This window comes from Pleurodeles waltl, chromosome 7, assembly GCF_031143425.1.
Source record: "Pleurodeles waltl isolate 20211129_DDA chromosome 7, aPleWal1.hap1.20221129, whole genome shotgun sequence".
NCBI classification, from domain to species: domain Eukaryota; kingdom Metazoa; phylum Chordata; class Amphibia; order Caudata; family Salamandridae; genus Pleurodeles; species Pleurodeles waltl.
Genome location: NC_090446.1, coordinates 1,117,485,833 through 1,117,503,653, shown reverse-complemented (window position 1 = coordinate 1,117,503,653; position 17,821 = coordinate 1,117,485,833). Strand labels below are relative to the sequence as shown.

Here is a 17,821-nt window from a genome sequence, read left to right as displayed (position 1 = left end):
TATATCATACATGGACACCAAAGCTTCATAGCACTGAAGATGGCCAGATTTGTATGGCTAAGGGACTTTTTTTAGTGAATAGATACGTTTTTAGATGCTTCCTAAATATAGACAAGGAGTGTTCCTGTCTTAAAGTTAAAGCGAGAGTTCGAGATGCTTGGGACAGCAACTGAAAAACAAAAACACCAATCTCCATAGCATGCCGTTTTTACTCTAGAGATTTGCCATAGCAACCTGCCATAGAGATAGACCGTAGCGATCGTGAGATTGAGTGCCAATGACATTTTGCAGCAATGCCATCTGGTGAGCCTAAATACACATTTTTATGAGCAGTAACAATCGATTTAAAGATGACATGTATCTTAAAAGGCAGGCAGTGGAGCTTCTCCATTATTGGTGCAATGTGGTGCCATTGGATGATCAGGCGTGCTGCAGAATTTTGGACCAGTAGAGGAGAAATTATTTTGGACAATGAAAGGTAGATAGACTTTCAGTAGTGAGCTGTGTTTGAATTGGAGCATTGACCATGGGTATATGGTACTCCCTGTTAGTAAACGGGAGAATATAGTATAAAGTTTAGTTGGAAGAACCAAGTAGTGGGTATCTTTTTCACCAGTGATTCAGGTGATGGATTGAAATCAATCCAAGCACCCAGGTTGCCATGCCAGGTGGCTGTGATGAGGGAGGTACCATGGTTACAGGCCAGTTCAAAGATTCTGAGGAAATATTGCTGCAACTGGCCATACAGTTTTCACAGAATTCACATTTTGTCTGCTTTGGCCATCATTTTGAGCACAGCACAAGTTGTATAACTGCGCTATATAAGAATAGCAGTTCTTACTATCGTCTCCACCACCACTGCCATCATCATCATCTTCCTAGAATGCCGAAACGTAAGTAGACTATGGTTCTGAGTACAGGTGTATGGAATGCAGCGCCCCCCATTCATCATGTGCAGCGACCCTCCTCCCTGATCAATACAAAAAGGTGTCTCCTCCTTCTGTTTTGCTAGTTCAGGAACTGTATAAAACATTCCCTCCCCCCGCTCAATCTCCCCTTCCTCCCTGCCCAGAACAACAGAGATCTTGGTAATTATTTGCCCAATACGTCTCTATTTAGGATCGTACACTCTGAGGTGCTAGGTGCAGCCCCGTGGGGACATATACAAGGGTATGTATTGGAGGGATGGAGCCCACTCAGACCTTCCAGACAATGATTATGGATCACGCAGCACTCAGGGACTCAAACCCACATTTCATCCCTAATGGCTCCGCACTACACAAAAGGTATTGGGTGGTCAGCACAAGAGGCAATAAACTGAGAGGGATGGTGGTCCTCCTAATGGTGACCTTCATGTATGATCCGCTTGCTCTATTCTCTGGGACTTCAGAGCCAGGGACTCTCCCAGGTCTGGACATCTCATCCACTCGAATAGTCACCCACCAGCAGCTGAGACTAGCATAGAAAGCACCCGCCCTGCTTTTGTGACCCTCCACACATCGTGTATCACCTCGTGGGTGTCCTTTCCAGGCAGGACCGTCACTGTAGATGCACCATGCAGGGTTCATCACACCTCCTTCCCTAGATGTGTTCTCCCTTTCTCCCGCTGCTTTATTGTCCCATTCTACCGGAACATTCTCGTTCAGGCAGGCTTTAGACCTGACCAATCAGATGTAGCTATCTTTAGTGCAGCAGGTATAGGGACACTGGGGCCCAGTGGTGTGATATACCCCCTGTACTCCACCTATGGCTGTCCAGCTAAGTTGCACCGGCATCCATTTTGCTGATACAGCCCTTCAATCACCAGGCAGAGAGGCAGCATGCACTCTTGCAACAGAACCTCAAATGACCCTCTTTTGGCCTGGGGATGTGTCAGCTATGACTCGTTACACTCCACAGCGCTGTGTACAGCGGCGCCAGCTAAAGGAGTCAACAGAAACATGCAGCCCGTTCTCATTCACCCTCCTGAGATATTCTAGTGAGCAAGTCAGTGCTTCCCCTATTCGGTAATTGTGAGGGAAAGAACCCCCTGTGCATAAACAGTGACAGCGTTTGGGGCTCCTTACAAACAGTTCCAGTAGGCATTGTATTGTACTGTGACAGTTTTACGGTGCGTCATGTCCCTGGCGAGGCTGAAGAGTGCTCCGATTTGCATACGGATCCATAGTAGTATGTCATATTTGTGGCATGGCTTGGTGCCACTGTTAGTGTTTTTGTTTTGTCTATAGCCAACCCCTTACTTTGCAAACTGCGGACGTTATGTCCATCCATTTATTAATCAATATTTACGTTTTAAAAGTCTTCTTGAGTTTACTAAGCACTACTGCCTGCACGGACATCAATACTATGATGCTCTTTCAGCTATGAAAGTGCAGCTGACCACGGGGCACTGTCTCCCAGGGAATCTGGGAGAGGACCTAGGGATGACTAGATCCCGGACAGGCGCCCTACAGCTCCCAAAGCTGAGATCTCGCAGGATGCTTTCCTCAGATTCTTGTAACCACTCTCTCTCTCCCTGGCACCTCCCACGATTATGGCCTTTCTGGGAGGGGGTCTGACACCCTTGTTCGTCTCTCAGACCTATGCCCTGCGAGATAGCAGAGCACCATGAAGTGTAACGGCGCGTCACATCGGCAGGGATGTGCAAGAGCCGTGCCTGAAGTCTCTCATAGGGGTCCTGTCCTAGTTTGCTGTCAAGCTCCTGTTGAACGTGGGGCCAGAGACAATGGTGGAGTCTGATGACTTGGCTCTAATATGTCCCACCTCTTAATCAAACTTGATGGTCATGAGCTGTGATGCGTACAGGGAAGCCCGCAGTGGATGGAAAGCTCAGCCGGTGCCCACATGTGGTTGTCTGGCCATCAGGTGAGCTCGAGTGCACTGCGTGTGCCAGGACTATGATACTTCTGAAAGCTCAGCTGCTTGGGTCTTGCCAAAAATAATGCGAATGCTGGCAATTACTTTGGCTTTCTCTAACCAGTGACTTCCAGAAGCAGTGTGGGTGAGTGGCAAGGATGTCTCAAACAACAGAAACTACGAGCTCTAAAATTAACTTTGGGCTAGATGTGCATAGGTTCAGGTTTGCTATTACCTTATAGTGAATTTTTTTGATTCACTATTTGGTAATCGCAAACACCCATGTACCAAAATGTGCTTTACACTTTCTGTGATTCCCAGTGGGTTGCAAATAGACCTACCTCATTAATATTCATGAGATAGGTTTTGCTTTGTGACCCACTGGGAATGGCAAAAATCACAGGGATGGTGGCCTGCTGGGGTCAGCAGACCACTACGTATGTGTATGATTTTCAATAAAGATTATTATAATTTTTTTATGCAACCTGTTTTCCTTGGAAAACAGGATGCATTTAAAAAAGAAACATGAAAAGTTTTCTTTTCATTTTGTTATAGTGAGCATTGATCCGTGGGACCAATGCCTGCTCTTCAAAAACTATTTGTACAAATATTCTCAAAGGGGAAGGGCTCCCTTGGGGACCCCTTCCCATTTGCGAATGGGTTACCACCTCCTTTAAGGAGTCAATAAAATGTGAATGTTTTGCAACTGCATTTCGGTCTCAAAACATTCACACATACCACTGTGATTTGGTGTTAGGAAGGGACGCCCTAAACAGGCCACTTACTGATACCGACTCACAAACCAAAATTGCGATTTAGCAATAGGTTACCAAATTGCAAACTGGGCCTTGGCACATAACAAATTGCTTTTTAGCGGTCGCGAACGGCCTGATCCTGCTAATCGGACTATTAGCAACTACTAAAAAGCTTTGTACATCTGGCCTTATATATATTTTTTAATTTGCGAATGGTGGGCTGTGATGGATTTGTAATGACTTCCAGCAAGTGCTCAAACAAATCATGATGTGGGTGAATAGAGTTGAGGGGAATCATTGCTCAAGCTTAACCTGACATCCTGTTTTGGCGTCACCTATTGTATGAAATGGCTCCCAAGTCTTGCCGCTGTCTGGAGGAAAGCTGCAGGCAATGCTTGATACTGCAGTTGTACCCACTAACGCACGATAAGCGGGGCATAGGACCACTTTCTATTTGTACAGTTATGGATGGAGAAGAATTGTGTAGTAGTCAAGGTTCCAGAAATGAAGAGTTGCAACATCCCCAAGGAGTAGGTGGACACATGAGGTGCTGGCTCATTTCAATGAAAACATGAATTTCTGTTCTGCAAAGAATAAGCCCTCTACTGTCCAAATGCTTAGGTCCATAGAAAAATATATTTTTTCTGAAGTGTTGCTATCCGGATACTAATTTTTCTCCTAAAGTTTAGGATTCTAATTTGTCATAGTTGGTCCATATTGGCTTTAAATTAACTAATTAGGCCAGATGGCCACCGTGGCTGTGTAGGCATGTCCCTGAAAGATGCTGCAGGCAGAAAGATGAATGCAAGCTTGAAAAAAGTATTCTGTGATTCTAACTTGTCTCTGCACTCAGGTGTCCTTTCCATATTTTGCCCACTAGGTAGTTATAGTTATGACCTAGGAAGAGCGTTTTTTGTTTTGCCTATAACTTTGGTGCTGCTTCATGAATCTTCACGAAATTATCAAAACTTATACTTTGCTAAGTTCAACTCCTGTCTGGAAAGTTTCGGGTGGTCTGTTAAGCAGGGGTGAAGAAAAAGGGAGGGGTCCAAAACACATTTTCCTCATTCATTTTCCATAGGACCTTTAGACAAGCCTAAAGCCCGAACCACTGAACAGAATTACACCAAATTTGGCAAGAAGGTAGATTCTGTTACACAGATCATGCTTTTTGTGGTTTGGTGGAAATCCCTTCAGTAGTTTCAGAGTAATTTAAGGCCAAAATATAGATATATAAGATGCAGATCTTCTGCGGATCCAACTGTTCCTTGCTGATATCTGATTGGCTGGCAGCACTTTAACAAAGAAGTTTTGGCAGCCATCTTGGGACTCGGCTTCAAAAGACAAAAAGAAAGGGGCCAAGGTAGAGTCATCCTGACCCCTGGGCCCTGGTGCTAGGGTCCCCGAGGGATCCTGCCAGGGCTAAAAAGCATTTTTTTTTTTAAACGGAAAAATCTGCAGATGGAACAGGGTTTTTTTTTTTTTTTTTTTTTAAACATTGTCTCCCATGTTTTTTTTTTTTTTTTTGCCCCGGGTGAGCCAGGTCCCGGGAGCATTTGGGGTTAATGTAGGAGGGGGATGCATGGGGCCCCCCTCCTTTGGATTTAATAATCCCCGGGGACCACCACCTCCCAGGGGCGATTGAGCTAATGTGTGCCTGGGGCCGCATCTGACGTGTTTCGGTCCATCCTGGACCTTGATCATAGACAAATTCACAGTCTGTTTTGGTGGAACAATTATGGATAAAAATTAAAGAATTTTTTTCTGCAACAGTGCAACTTTAGATTTAGTTGTGTAGAGCAACAGTTGCTACAATACATACATGTATACATATTAATCACCAAATGGCTGCATAGAAATCATGCGCTCTTACTGCCGGTGCCGATGAAGGAGTTAGCGACCAAAACTCCTATAAATTTCTTCAACAAAGTAAGCCATCGCACGCCAGGAGGTTCTTATTCCAGCCTTTTATTATCTTTTCACAAGCAGTGCTTCCACCACCCAACACGTTTCAACCTTAAACAGGTCTTGATCACAGGTAAATAACGTCTCCTTCCACCACACATATAGTTCCTTGTCAGATAGCTATGATGTTTTATTCTGGGACACGTAGTTTTTAAACATTTATCTACAGTCTATAACTTTTTTTTCCATATCCATTGATGTGTTATGCTACATGATGCATCCCTTATGTGATACTGAAATAAACTCTTCTGAATCTATTAACCCTTTGTATGGTTTATTCTAACTTGCTATTGAGTTCATGTGAAATGTGGTTATTGACAGCGTTGCTTATCTGATTAAAGGATTATTATTTCTACATGGTGTATTGTTAGAGCACAACAAAGTGGAAAATAATAGATAAAATCAGTTCAGTATTTAATTAGAAATGTATGGGCCAATGTCCCTCATTATTAACATCTTATCCTACTGCTACTGATTTTTTCTTCTTTTTTTCTTTTTTTTCCACCATCAAAAATATAACAAAACAACAGTCCTGCGTTTTTATATATCCACCATTATTTTTTTCATGATCTCCAATACTCTTAATATAGCATGTTTCTATACAAGTGTGGGAATGGATGACATTGTTATTCCCATATATTCCCACTGTGCATTAAAAACAATGATTTTCATTCTTATAGGCAGAATGTTCATAATGTATGTATACTGTGTCTTATTGTATCATATATGATGTTAATCAACATTCATTTATAAGGCATTGTTTAAAAAATATATATATATATATATATATATATATATATATATATATATATATATATATATATATATATATATATATATATGTATATATATATATCAACTGATGGTCTTTGGTTTTGGGAGGCCCACCCATCTATAAAACGGGTAAATTTGGAGTAATTTAACAGAGAAACATTATTGACGGGTTGGGATACCACTTTTTTGTATCATGCTGCTAAACTCGCCACCCAGTTGTCATGGATTCCAATTTTAAGCTCTATCCTAGTCATACTAGTCATGCATTGGTTCTAGCCTCTTCTGCTCAACTCCTTAGAATGTATGGCCATATCCTTCTAAGACAGTAACCCCAGACTTCTCATACCACCCCTTGACGCCTTAGATACTCAGATGAACAATTACCAGACTACCGCCCCATACTTAACAAACCACAGCCCTAGACTTCTCACTCCTCACTGCTTGGCCCCCGGACCACAACTCTATACTTCCCACAGAAGTCTATAATACTAACACCACAGCCCTAATTTCCACAGACATCAGCTGTAGCTCTAGTTTAGTCACACCACAGCCCTAGATTCTGCAGGCAACAGCTGTGGACCACCACGTCCTAAACTCCTCAGGCCATTCCACAGTGCTTGAATTACAGCTATAGACTCCTCAGACCCCAGTCCTAAAATGATGAGATGATAACTGTGGATGCTATAAATGTTGTAGACCATGGCATACTAAGGCTACATGAGTCGTAGCCAAACAGCAAAGTCCTTATTGCCACAGAATAGAACCACAGCTTCATCCAACATAGACTGAGACTCTTTAGATCATAGCCTGAGACTCCTCACCTCAGACCTGAAACATCCTCAAACCATAGCAGTTGACCCCTCAAAGCACAGACCCTGACTCTCAGACAACAAAGAGCAGTTATAGAATCCTTTGTCCATAGGACTAAATTTCCCAGACATAGCCACAGACCCCTCAGACCATAGCACTAAACTCCTAATTCCGTAGACCCGCTCCTCAGACCTTGTCATAGTCTCCTCAAACCACAGAATTGGACTCCCAAGATCCCAGGCTGCTCAAGCCGTAGCTCTAGGCATACTACACTATAAAACCTTACTTGTGCATTGTGCAGCACTAGGGAGGGCTGCTTTCAGTAACACTAGCGACATGACACATACTGTCTCTTAATTCTTCCGTATACCTCTAATAGATTCTTCTCCACTAACAGGGTTTATTTGCCTGCGCTCTGACAGTGTTCTTCTCTTCCTGTGTGGGATTATCATCTTGGGAGCTGCCCACAGCACACTTACAGTCAAAGGAAGTCACCTGGCTAGTCACGGGGCCTTGACCGAGTCCAAGCTCTGGAGGACATGTTGGGCAACGTTCTTTATCGAGGTAATTAATGCAGAAGCAATGTGTGTTTCATAAGTAGAGCATATATCTGAGTTACATATTTACCACACAGTGTCTTTGGTGAATATGTTCACTGTTCACTGTTTTTATACAAGTACAGCACAGTTCATCCTGCTTTATAATGAATGAATGTGCTCACAAATAATATTGCTATACTTACGCACTTCACTTGCTGTTCTTGTATCTTGCGTTGACGTGTACTCAAACACACGTACCCATCTCTTGTTCTTCTTGCTTTAATGGACAATCAGTGGTGTCAGTGGTGGGTCACTTTGAGGGGTTTACTTTGGAGCTCCAGGCGAACACCAACTGAGTAGCCCCTCTGCATTAAATGTGACGTTGAAACCAGTTTACTCCCTCATTGGCCTCCCATAGAACTGAGCCCCAGTCCAAGAATACTAACTATTAGATCGCTGCCGGACCAATAAAATGGACACCAAGGCTCTTGGACATGGAGATCCAGCCTTTTTACACGGCGAATATTCCATTTTGGTGATCTAGGGTTTTGGGCTATTTTTGCAGATTCTCAGCCACCTCAAATCCACTGACCTGTAATGCACCCACAATCTGCAAAGATTGATATTTTGCAACCTATCTTAAAGCCTGGCACATTTGTCCTGCCAGACAGTGATATGTAAATACTGCAGACAGAAATATGCTTGAGACCAGAACTTTCTTAGTGCTAACTTGTGACAATCAAACCCTTCTTCAAAAGACAACATTGCCATACACCGCTATGTCGTTTGAAGTACAGACAATTTCTGCATAAACACTGTAATTGTTTTTGACGTAGTCTCCCAGCCCCATGCCATTTTATATTCTGGTCCTATTTAAACAGATCTAGTTTCCAGCAGTAAAAAAAATCAGATCTCACTGGTGCATAGGTTCATTTAATCTTCCTTTTGTCATATACACATAACTTAATCATTGTGAATGATTTTTTATTGACTTTCATTTATTTGTGTAAGAAAGAATAGCAGTTGATTCAAAATGCTCTAAGGAAAGCCTTGCAATACTGGATGCAAGTAAGGCAACCTCAGAGACACCTTATATGAACTAATTTTTCATAAGGTTCCATTTCATATTTTCCAAAATATGACCTGTTTCTTTTGCCTCTATTTGGCGGAGACTTGGATTGGTCGAGATAATGAAGCGACTAGCCAAACCCCTGCCATAAGGTTACATGCAAGTAAATACTGGTGGTTAAGGTGAGGATTGAAGTGTGTCACTCAACACTTGTCTCTGACCAACCTATGTATTAAATCAAGTGGAGAGTTGAAGTATCTTTTTTTTTCTTGAAACCTAATATTTTTGTAAAATTTGTGTGAGAATGGTGAGTTAGGATAAGATGTACTGTGCCCATACCCAACACAAGGAAGCATTGAGGACTATCATACAACTATATACTGATTGAGATGTTCTATATGCCAGAGTGTGCAGTGCTAAATGGATCCTCCTCAGACATGCCTCTTTATTGTAGATTCAAATCTGACTACATAGTGCATGCTGGCACAAAAGTGTTTCTGTTTGATTGCAATTGAAGAGAGTCTCTGCAGGACTGTGGAAAACTGAGGCAGAGGCATAATGAGGGTACTGTGCGTGGATCAGTGCGAGGAACAAGAGAAATTAAATACATTCTGTCCTTCTAGGTCCTGATACAGACATTATTTGTAAATCCGTTGATTAAAACCAACATAGTAACTCTTTTCTATCTAGTAGGAAGTACCCTTGACAACGTATGAACCCCCCCAAATCCCTTGGCTGCCACTTTCATCCATGAACCCTCCATCCATGCTGTTCTACTTAGCCAATCACACCCTTTCCACTTCATCCATAAGGAGAACTGTTCCCATCATAAAAACCGTCATTTCCTCCTGTGAACACAGTGATCTTCACTGACCTTGAACTGTCAAATACATTTTCTCCCCTGAGGCCAAACCTATCCCATTCAGGTGCCGGTCAAAATAATCACCCAACCCTTTTCCTCATGTCATTCTCTAAGGCTCCATTCAGAGCCCTCTACTTTTCAAACTAAATACCGCTTTGCTTAGGGCCATACTCTCCTACTTTTGTTACTAAAACCACCTATGTGCTGATGATGTACACATTTTTCTTCCTTTTGTTAGCTCGTCAAATGTATGACAGCTATCTACCGCTGTTTTGCTGTACAATCTCTTAGGCCGAACAAGCCCAAAAAGTAAACGCTCTCATTTCGGCTTTATCAGTCTTTATGCCCCTTCCTATCTCAGTTTCATTTCCTGTGGACAAACATACCCTCGTACAACCTTAGTGTACTTTTCAGCACCAAGGGGGTTTTAGAATCGTTCACATTCTGGGGATAGATTTGAGCTGCTCGGTGTCAACAGGAGTTATCCAACTCCCCATTTCCATATCCTAAGTCACCAAATAATAAGCTGGTTCTGAGCTAATTCAGCCTTTGTAAGAACTTGCTTTCAGGCCTCTATAAATACTCCTTCTCTCCCCTTGACAAAGTGATCAGCTTTACACAATGCATTTTCCCTAATCTTACACTGGTACAAAATACCTTCCACTTCAGAAGAGAGACGGTTTCTCTATCCAGCAGTCAGAGAGCTCAGTTCAAGATCCTCTTTCCTTGGGGTCTTTAAGCAATCCATGGCCTAATCCCACCATACTTTGTTAATACTGAATTGCAATTCTCAAACACAATCACTTCATTTTGTTAACCTGCAACTAATTTCCATGCCCACGCCAATGTGTGCTGCTTTCATTTTTAGTTCAGTCCACCTGCCTATGGTGGAACACCCTCAATTAGGGCTACCTCCACTGTACAAGCATTCAAAACGATTCTCAACTCATATCTTCCCAATGTAAGGCCTCAATAAAACCCTAAAAATAAGACTCTAGGCATTATACCGATCTGTTCTCTCATGAGACTACCCACAAGTTACATCATTGCTACTCTCCTCTACCTCTGGCACTTAGTGAACTAAGCATATCTCATTGCTGTGGGGATTCTATGGGGCTGCAAAAGACTTATCTTCTCAGTAACAACATTGTCACATTCCGTGCAGGTGAATTGCTGCTATCTAGTGTAGATTCTCTTACGAAATTCAAGGTTTTATTCTCAGGTAGAACTCTTCTCTTGCTTGGAGTTGCAATGTGAGTTCACTTTCCTATGTGATCTATGGTGCCTCAGAAGATTTGTGTTTCGAGGAAAGCTCTTTTTGCATTTAGTGCAGGGAAAAGGCCTCACTCCAGTGTGTATTTTTGATGCTGTAGATTTGTCTTTAGAATAAAACTCTTCTCACCGTGCAAGGAAAATACCTAATGTCTGAGTGAATAATCTGGTGACGTTGAAGATCATTCTTGAATATAAAGCACTTCTGATATTCGGTGCATTGAAAGGGTTTTTCTCCGATATGGACTATCTGACGATGGTGAAGATCAGTCTACACAGTAAAGCTCTTTTCACACTCTGTGCAGGAAAGAGGTCTCACTCTAGTGTGCTTTTGTTGGTGCTGTAGAAGGGTTGTCTTTCGAGTAAAATGCTTATCACAATCGGTGCACGAAAAGGGCCTAACGCTTGTGTGAATCTTTAAATTGAAGATCATTCAATTTAAAACTTTTCTGACATTCAGTGCACCAAAAAGGTCTCACTTCTGTGTGGAATCTCAGGTGCTGTACCAGATATGCTTTTTGAAAAAAACTCTTCTCACACAGAGTGCATGAATAAGGTCTCACTCCTTTGTGGAGTCTCTGGTGATAGTGAAGTTCTATTTTTTAAAGGAAAGCTTCTGCCACACCCAGAGCAGGAAAAAGTTCTCATTTCAGTATGTATTCTTTGGTGCTGTAGAAGGAAAGTATTTTGTGTAAAACTCTTCTCACACTCAGAGCAGGAGAAGAGTCATTCACTTGCTTGCTTAAGGCTGTACTCGCGAGTTAAGTTATTCTTGCACTGAAATATATCCAAACTTGCTGCCTCTGATTGGTGTGCTGCAGGAAAAATAATGTTTTACTGTTTGGTAGGCTCTAGACAGCATGTAGCATATATTTCCCCCTCTTCCTTAAAGCTGGCTATTGTTATTGGTATGTTCACTTCTTGAACTGCAGTGAGACTCTTACTGTTATCCATTTTATTTGCATCCTGATGATCCCCCCCCCCCTCCTCCGAGGCTGACTTTCATCAATTTTTACTCCAAATAAAATATCAGATTTCACAAATCTTTCACAGGTGTTTTCCCTCACAATGTCCTGAACCTCCCGAAAATGTGCTTCTTTTTCTTTCTTAAACTTTTCTGACAACACGGAAGTATTAACCGGATATGCTGTAAGACAACTGATATTTTGTGTTTGCATGCTGTGCGGGTAATCGATAGAATAGGCCTCTTCATCTTCTTTAATAATGGTGTGTGTCTGCCACAGTATTCTCTTGTTTTAGAGAATGGTGAGCATCGCCTCTTCTTTCAGAATCATAATCATCCACAGTACAGACATTTCTTATCTTTGGCTCTCAAAGAATAGACTGGGGCGGCGAGTTACAGGACCCAAGGATGTGGAGGCTTGGTTTATTTCTTACATCACATTTACATAAAGCTCATTCTGCCAGTTGTATAAAAGCACCCACTCCTCGTCAAAGAAATAAGCTGCAACATCATGGGATGTGACTGGTGCAGCACTCAAATCCTGGTGGTACATTTCTTTTCTGTTCTTCCTTGTAACTTGCCAGGTAAAAAAACATGAGGATTGGAGGTGAATTTTGGCAAGAGATGATGAGCAACCAATCTATCTGCAGTTCTTTCAGATAGAGGATCCACAGAGAGAAGGTACACACACACACACCTCTGATTCACACACACATCCCTATGTACAACCCTCTCGTTGAACAAATCCTAACACCGGAACTGGCGTAAACGCACAGAATGATTCCCTTTGGACAGTGCTTAATTTGTAAGTAAAAACGTGCCGGTGCCCAAAGCCCTCCTCTTAAACACGCGGCTGCTGCAGTTGAATGTGCGAGCACAAAATACTGGGGCAGCGTAATCCTGAAGCCATCTCGGGCCTCTTCAATCCATTTACAGCCACCCTGTTGCCCCCTCAGCTCACTCCTGCAGCTTTCTGCTTTCTCCCATTGTGCCGCTTTTTCGTTTTTGTTTTCCTCCGTCTTTCTCTTCGTGTGTCTTTTGCTCTCAGAAAATGCTTGAGGCAGAAAAATAAGTGACAACCCTCAAAAAATAAGTGCTGGTGTTCCGCACCGGAAACAACAAGCACCAATTAAGTACAGCCTTTGCTGCACAAAACCAATCCCAATTACCATCAATAACCAAAAACCACTCGATCAAACACGTCTCCTGGGTTCCGTAGTAGCCTGCTATTCACCGCAAAGTGCTTAAACGTCTCGTCGGCTGCAGTAAGCGCTATATAAATGTAATAAAAATACAAATGCACCACTATCTCTGTGATAGAGGCGCAAAGCTCTTCCTTTCCATTAACAGGTGACAAATACACAGTTCCCTCGAGGAATAACACTGGATAAGACTCAGTTTCTCTCTAAGAACAACGCAGGGACACATTCGGCTGTGCCAATTAACTGCCAACGGAGAAGCATCTAATTCGCTCCTTCAATAGCAATCGTACAGGAACCGAGGTGACACAGAATGAATCAACAGGTCAAAAAATCAGATGTTGCTCTGCTGGAAATTAAGTCATTGCATACAAGCCCTTTTGTCATAGAACAACTGAGTTTTAAGCCTGTATCACCTTCTGGACTAAACCTAGACTGCCCCTCCATCAATCCATTTGGAGCATAAAGGGCTTTGGAACCCAGTAGCTTAGAACACAAGTAGTAAACAACAATAACCATCATGGGCAGTGGCCAATTGGCCAATGGCAACTGACTGCCCGACGACCAAGGGAAAAGGCCTCACAAGTATTTTATTGTGGAGATGGAAGAAGGGTTTTGAATTGTCTGGTGTTGTGTTGAAGGTCTCTGTTGCAGTTCTGCTAGTGTACTTAATGTTCTCTCCTTTAACTCCAGGTCTGCAGTGCCTTTCCTATGCAGGTGGGAGCTTACAACCATGTGAAACTGCATCATGCTCACACTAATGTCATCGGGATGGGAGACTCTAGCATCTGGAAGATCCCAACCCTCAACAAATTGGTCTACATGTTCCTTGCCCCACTGGCACTGCCAATCATAACACCTCTGGCTGCACTAGGTAGGTTCCTTTCCTTTGAATGTCCTCTGTCGTTGTACCTGCTACAATACACGAGCTGCACTCATTGAGTATCATCACCAAGGACGACAGGATATCACCCTCAGCACTGGTCACCCTAGTTGTCCCTGTCATTTAGCCAGTCCCAACAGCTAGTGAAATGTTGTACTGTGTGGAGTGAATTATTGTGGAGGGTTGTTGTCATTGCACAACTCACAACTAAAGTCTTACCCAGGATATTGTGGAGGATTCACTGTAGTACTTAGTCCTGGTCTGTAGGCCTCATCTGGATAACTGTCTTCAGTCCTGGAGGCCTCACCTGTAGCATTGTTTCCCATTGTGGAGCTTACAGAAGGAGTATTGTGTCAAGTCGTGGATGACACATCATGAGAGCGGTAAGCGAGATTAAAGACTAAAATATTTCCGTCATTGACAATTATGAGTCTCCATTTCTTAACTCATATTTTGTATGGAGAGAGGAAACCAATTTAAATATGTCTAGACTAGAGGAAGAGAGTGGACGTAATGGATGCATTTACAATTCTAAAACAGAGAAATGCAGTACTCAAAAATTACTTTTTTATGACAAGAATATAACTAGAAATAAAAGTAATGATATGGCTCATGGGTGAGAAGCCACGGTATAAGGAGGCTCAGGGGGAACAAGAGTACAGATAAAGGGCATACATGGTCTTTGTGTAAAGAGCATGTAGGAAATGGTCAGTCTATAAAGACAAGGCAGCCTGCTGTTGAATCCCATGTATCCTACTAAAGAGGTAAAGAACTGTGGGGCATATTGAGCCATACCATTACTTAATATTGATGCAAAGAATTATGCAAACAATTCTTTAGCATTGTTTAGAAGATTTAGGCCCACCCTGATTCACCCAGCTCAATTGTGGGTTTATTAAGAATAGACTGGCAGTGGATAATCTGTGAATAATATTTAATCTGGCCGAATTGGCAATTAAGTAAAAGACCCAAGTTCTCCTCTCCCTAGACACAGAGAAGTCATTTGATTGGGTAAATTTGAAATTTCCGATAAAAACTGTGAATAAAATAGGTTTGGGGCACAACATTACCCCATACGTTTTGGTGAAATGTTGTAACCCATGTACTAGGTTTAAAATCAATAATGTTAGTACTTCTGTTATCACTTTATCCAGAGGTACAAAACAGGGCTGTCCTCTGTCACATGCTCTATTCAGCCTTGTATTGGGACCTCTGGTTCAAAACATAAAGAATAATCCATGTATCCATGGAATTAATGTAGGCCCAAAACCTACAAATGGCACTATTTGCTGATTACATTTTATACTTCATACCATAATCTGAGCTATCACTCCAATACATAATATCGGAATTTAATGATTTTGGTAAGGCTTCAGGATTTAATATTAATTAAGCTAAATCCATTAGTTTGGGTACTCCACCAGTCCCCTCTGCAACAATAGCCACAGCACATATCCATTGCCTTCTCTGTGTCTTTCACAAGACCTAGAGGTTCCTATTACAGCTTCTCCAAACAACTATATTATGAAAATATACCTCCACTTTTGGTAACTCTTTTTAAAAAAGGTTTTATGACTTAGGCGTACAGCACCCATAAAAATGTTTTTCTTCTCCCATCTATCATACGTGTACCAGATTCTCCTGCTCACAATATCACCCCAACTCATACCGATTGCCTTCACATTGTGGAATAGAGCTCTTGGGGAATTGAACAATATTCTGGTCAGTCTATAAAGACAAGGCAGCCTGCTGTTGAATCCCATGTATCCTACTAAAGAGGTAAAGAACTGTGGGGCATATTGAGCCATACCATTACTTAATATTGATGCAAAGAATTATGCAAACAATTCTTTAGCATTGTTTAGAAGATTTAGGCCCACCCTGATTCACCCAGCTCAATTGTGGGTTTATTAAGAATAGACTGGCAGTGGATAATCTGTGAATAATATTTAATCTGGCCGAATTGGCAATTAAGTAAAAGACCCAAGTTCTCCTCTCCCTAGACACAGAGAAGTCATTTGATTGGGTAAATTTGAAATTTCCGATAAAAACTGTGAATAAAATAGGTTTGGGGCACAACATTACCCCATACGTTTTGGTGAAATGTTGTAACCCATGTACTAGGTTTAAAATCAATAATGTTAGTACTTCTGTTATCACTTTATCCAGAGGTACAAAACAGGGCTGTCCTCTGTCACATGCTCTATTCAGCCTTGTATTGGGACCTCTGGTTCAAAACATAAAGAATAATCCATGTATCCATGGAATTAATGTAGGCCCAAAACCTACAAATGGCACTATTTGCTGATTACATTTTATACTTCATACCATAATCTGAGCTATCACTCCAATACATAATATCGGAATTTAATGATTTTGGTAAGGCTTCAGGATTTAATATTAATTAAGCTAAATCCATTAGTTTGGGTACTCCACCAGTCCCCTCTGCAACAATAGCCACAGCACATATCCATTGCCTTCTCTGTGTCTTTCACAAGACCTAGAGGTTCCTATTACAGCTTCTCCAAACAACTATATTATGAAAATATACCTCCACTTTTGGTAACTCTTTTTAAAAAAGGTTTTATGACTTAGGCGTACAGCACCCATAAAAATGTTTTTCTTCTCCCATCTATCATACGTGTACCAGATTCTCCTGCTCACAATATCACCCCAACTCATACCGATTGCCTTCACATTGTGGAATAGAGCTCTTGGGGAATTGAACAATATTCTGTTCACATCTAAATACAAACATGGGCTATTGTTCCCTCACTTAGAGACCTGTTTCCATACTTCATAACTTCGACCTCTCCCAGACAATATTCAGCCAAACAATCAGAAACTGTGGGTTCAAGTAGACAACAACTATTCAAACCCATCTATGTACACTCTACTGTAATTACCCCCTAGATCACAAAGAACAGGAAGCCTACTGTTCACTCCAAATATTATCATGAGATATTGGTATGCAATAACAAGATGTCTCTTTCAGTGCTGTCCCCAAAATTGAACAATCCTGAGTTCCTGCCGGGTTAGCTACTCCTATGGAAACAGTACATGAGCTCTTTGACATAGGTCAGATTACATCCTTGGCATCATGCCAACAAACACTAGCTGCTCCCCAGAATTGACCCCTTGAGGTATACAGTGCTAACACACTGGACTCAGAATTAGAAAGAAAAGGTGGCAGCACTTAGAGAACTTATTTCTCTTGAATCATTCCTGAAAAGTGTGTTATACAGATGTAAGTGAATGCCTCTTTTTACATCTTCCCACATTTTTGGACTGATGCTGCTGGTTTTTCGACTCTGAGAGTGCACTAATGCCTGCTAACTAGACCCCAGTGCCAGTGTTCTGACCCAATGCAAAGTATATGTCAAATTGGATTCACCCAAATGGGTTGTCATAATGATTATTTCTGAAAACATCATACACAAATGCCTTTTACACAATAAAACTATAAAATAACTCCCAGAATCAGGCCCTCCTTCTTTCCTGTTTGTTGTTGACTTTGTGCTATCACCTAATATCTGTACATATTGTTAGAGAGCTGAGGGCTTTCGTATGGCCTGGCCTGCTAAGAGAGGGGAAGAAGTACCTGACCCTGTCTGAAGAGACTGCACAAGGAGGAGAATTCCAGCCCCTGTGTTTGAAGTGTGAGGCAGCCCGGTAGAATCAGACTGAACTATGGAGTGCTGCCAGTACCAACCCAAGTCTGAAGAGGGTCTCCTGGCCTCCTTACAAGATTACAGAACAAACCAATTGAGGCGAGTCATTCTACACACACAACATGTGTTAGCAAACAACTGCAACATGCCTGTCATCTGCCACAAGCAGGAGAACTGGTCCTGACTCTGACATCATTGTGGT

General features: G+C 42.0%; 1 protein-coding gene across 1 annotated transcript in view; it reads left to right on the top strand.

Annotated features, from left to right (window-relative positions):
* FADS6 (fatty acid desaturase 6) overlaps positions 1-17,821 on the top strand; it is a 159,873-nt gene that overhangs the window by 33,272 nt on the left and 108,780 nt on the right. Inside the window, exons 2-3 of the mRNA XM_069200093.1 lie at positions 7,558-7,724; positions 13,759-13,939. Coding sequence (XP_069056194.1) covers positions 7,558-7,724; positions 13,759-13,939 — 348 coding nt within the window. The remainder of the gene's footprint in view (positions 1-7,557; positions 7,725-13,758; positions 13,940-17,821) is intronic.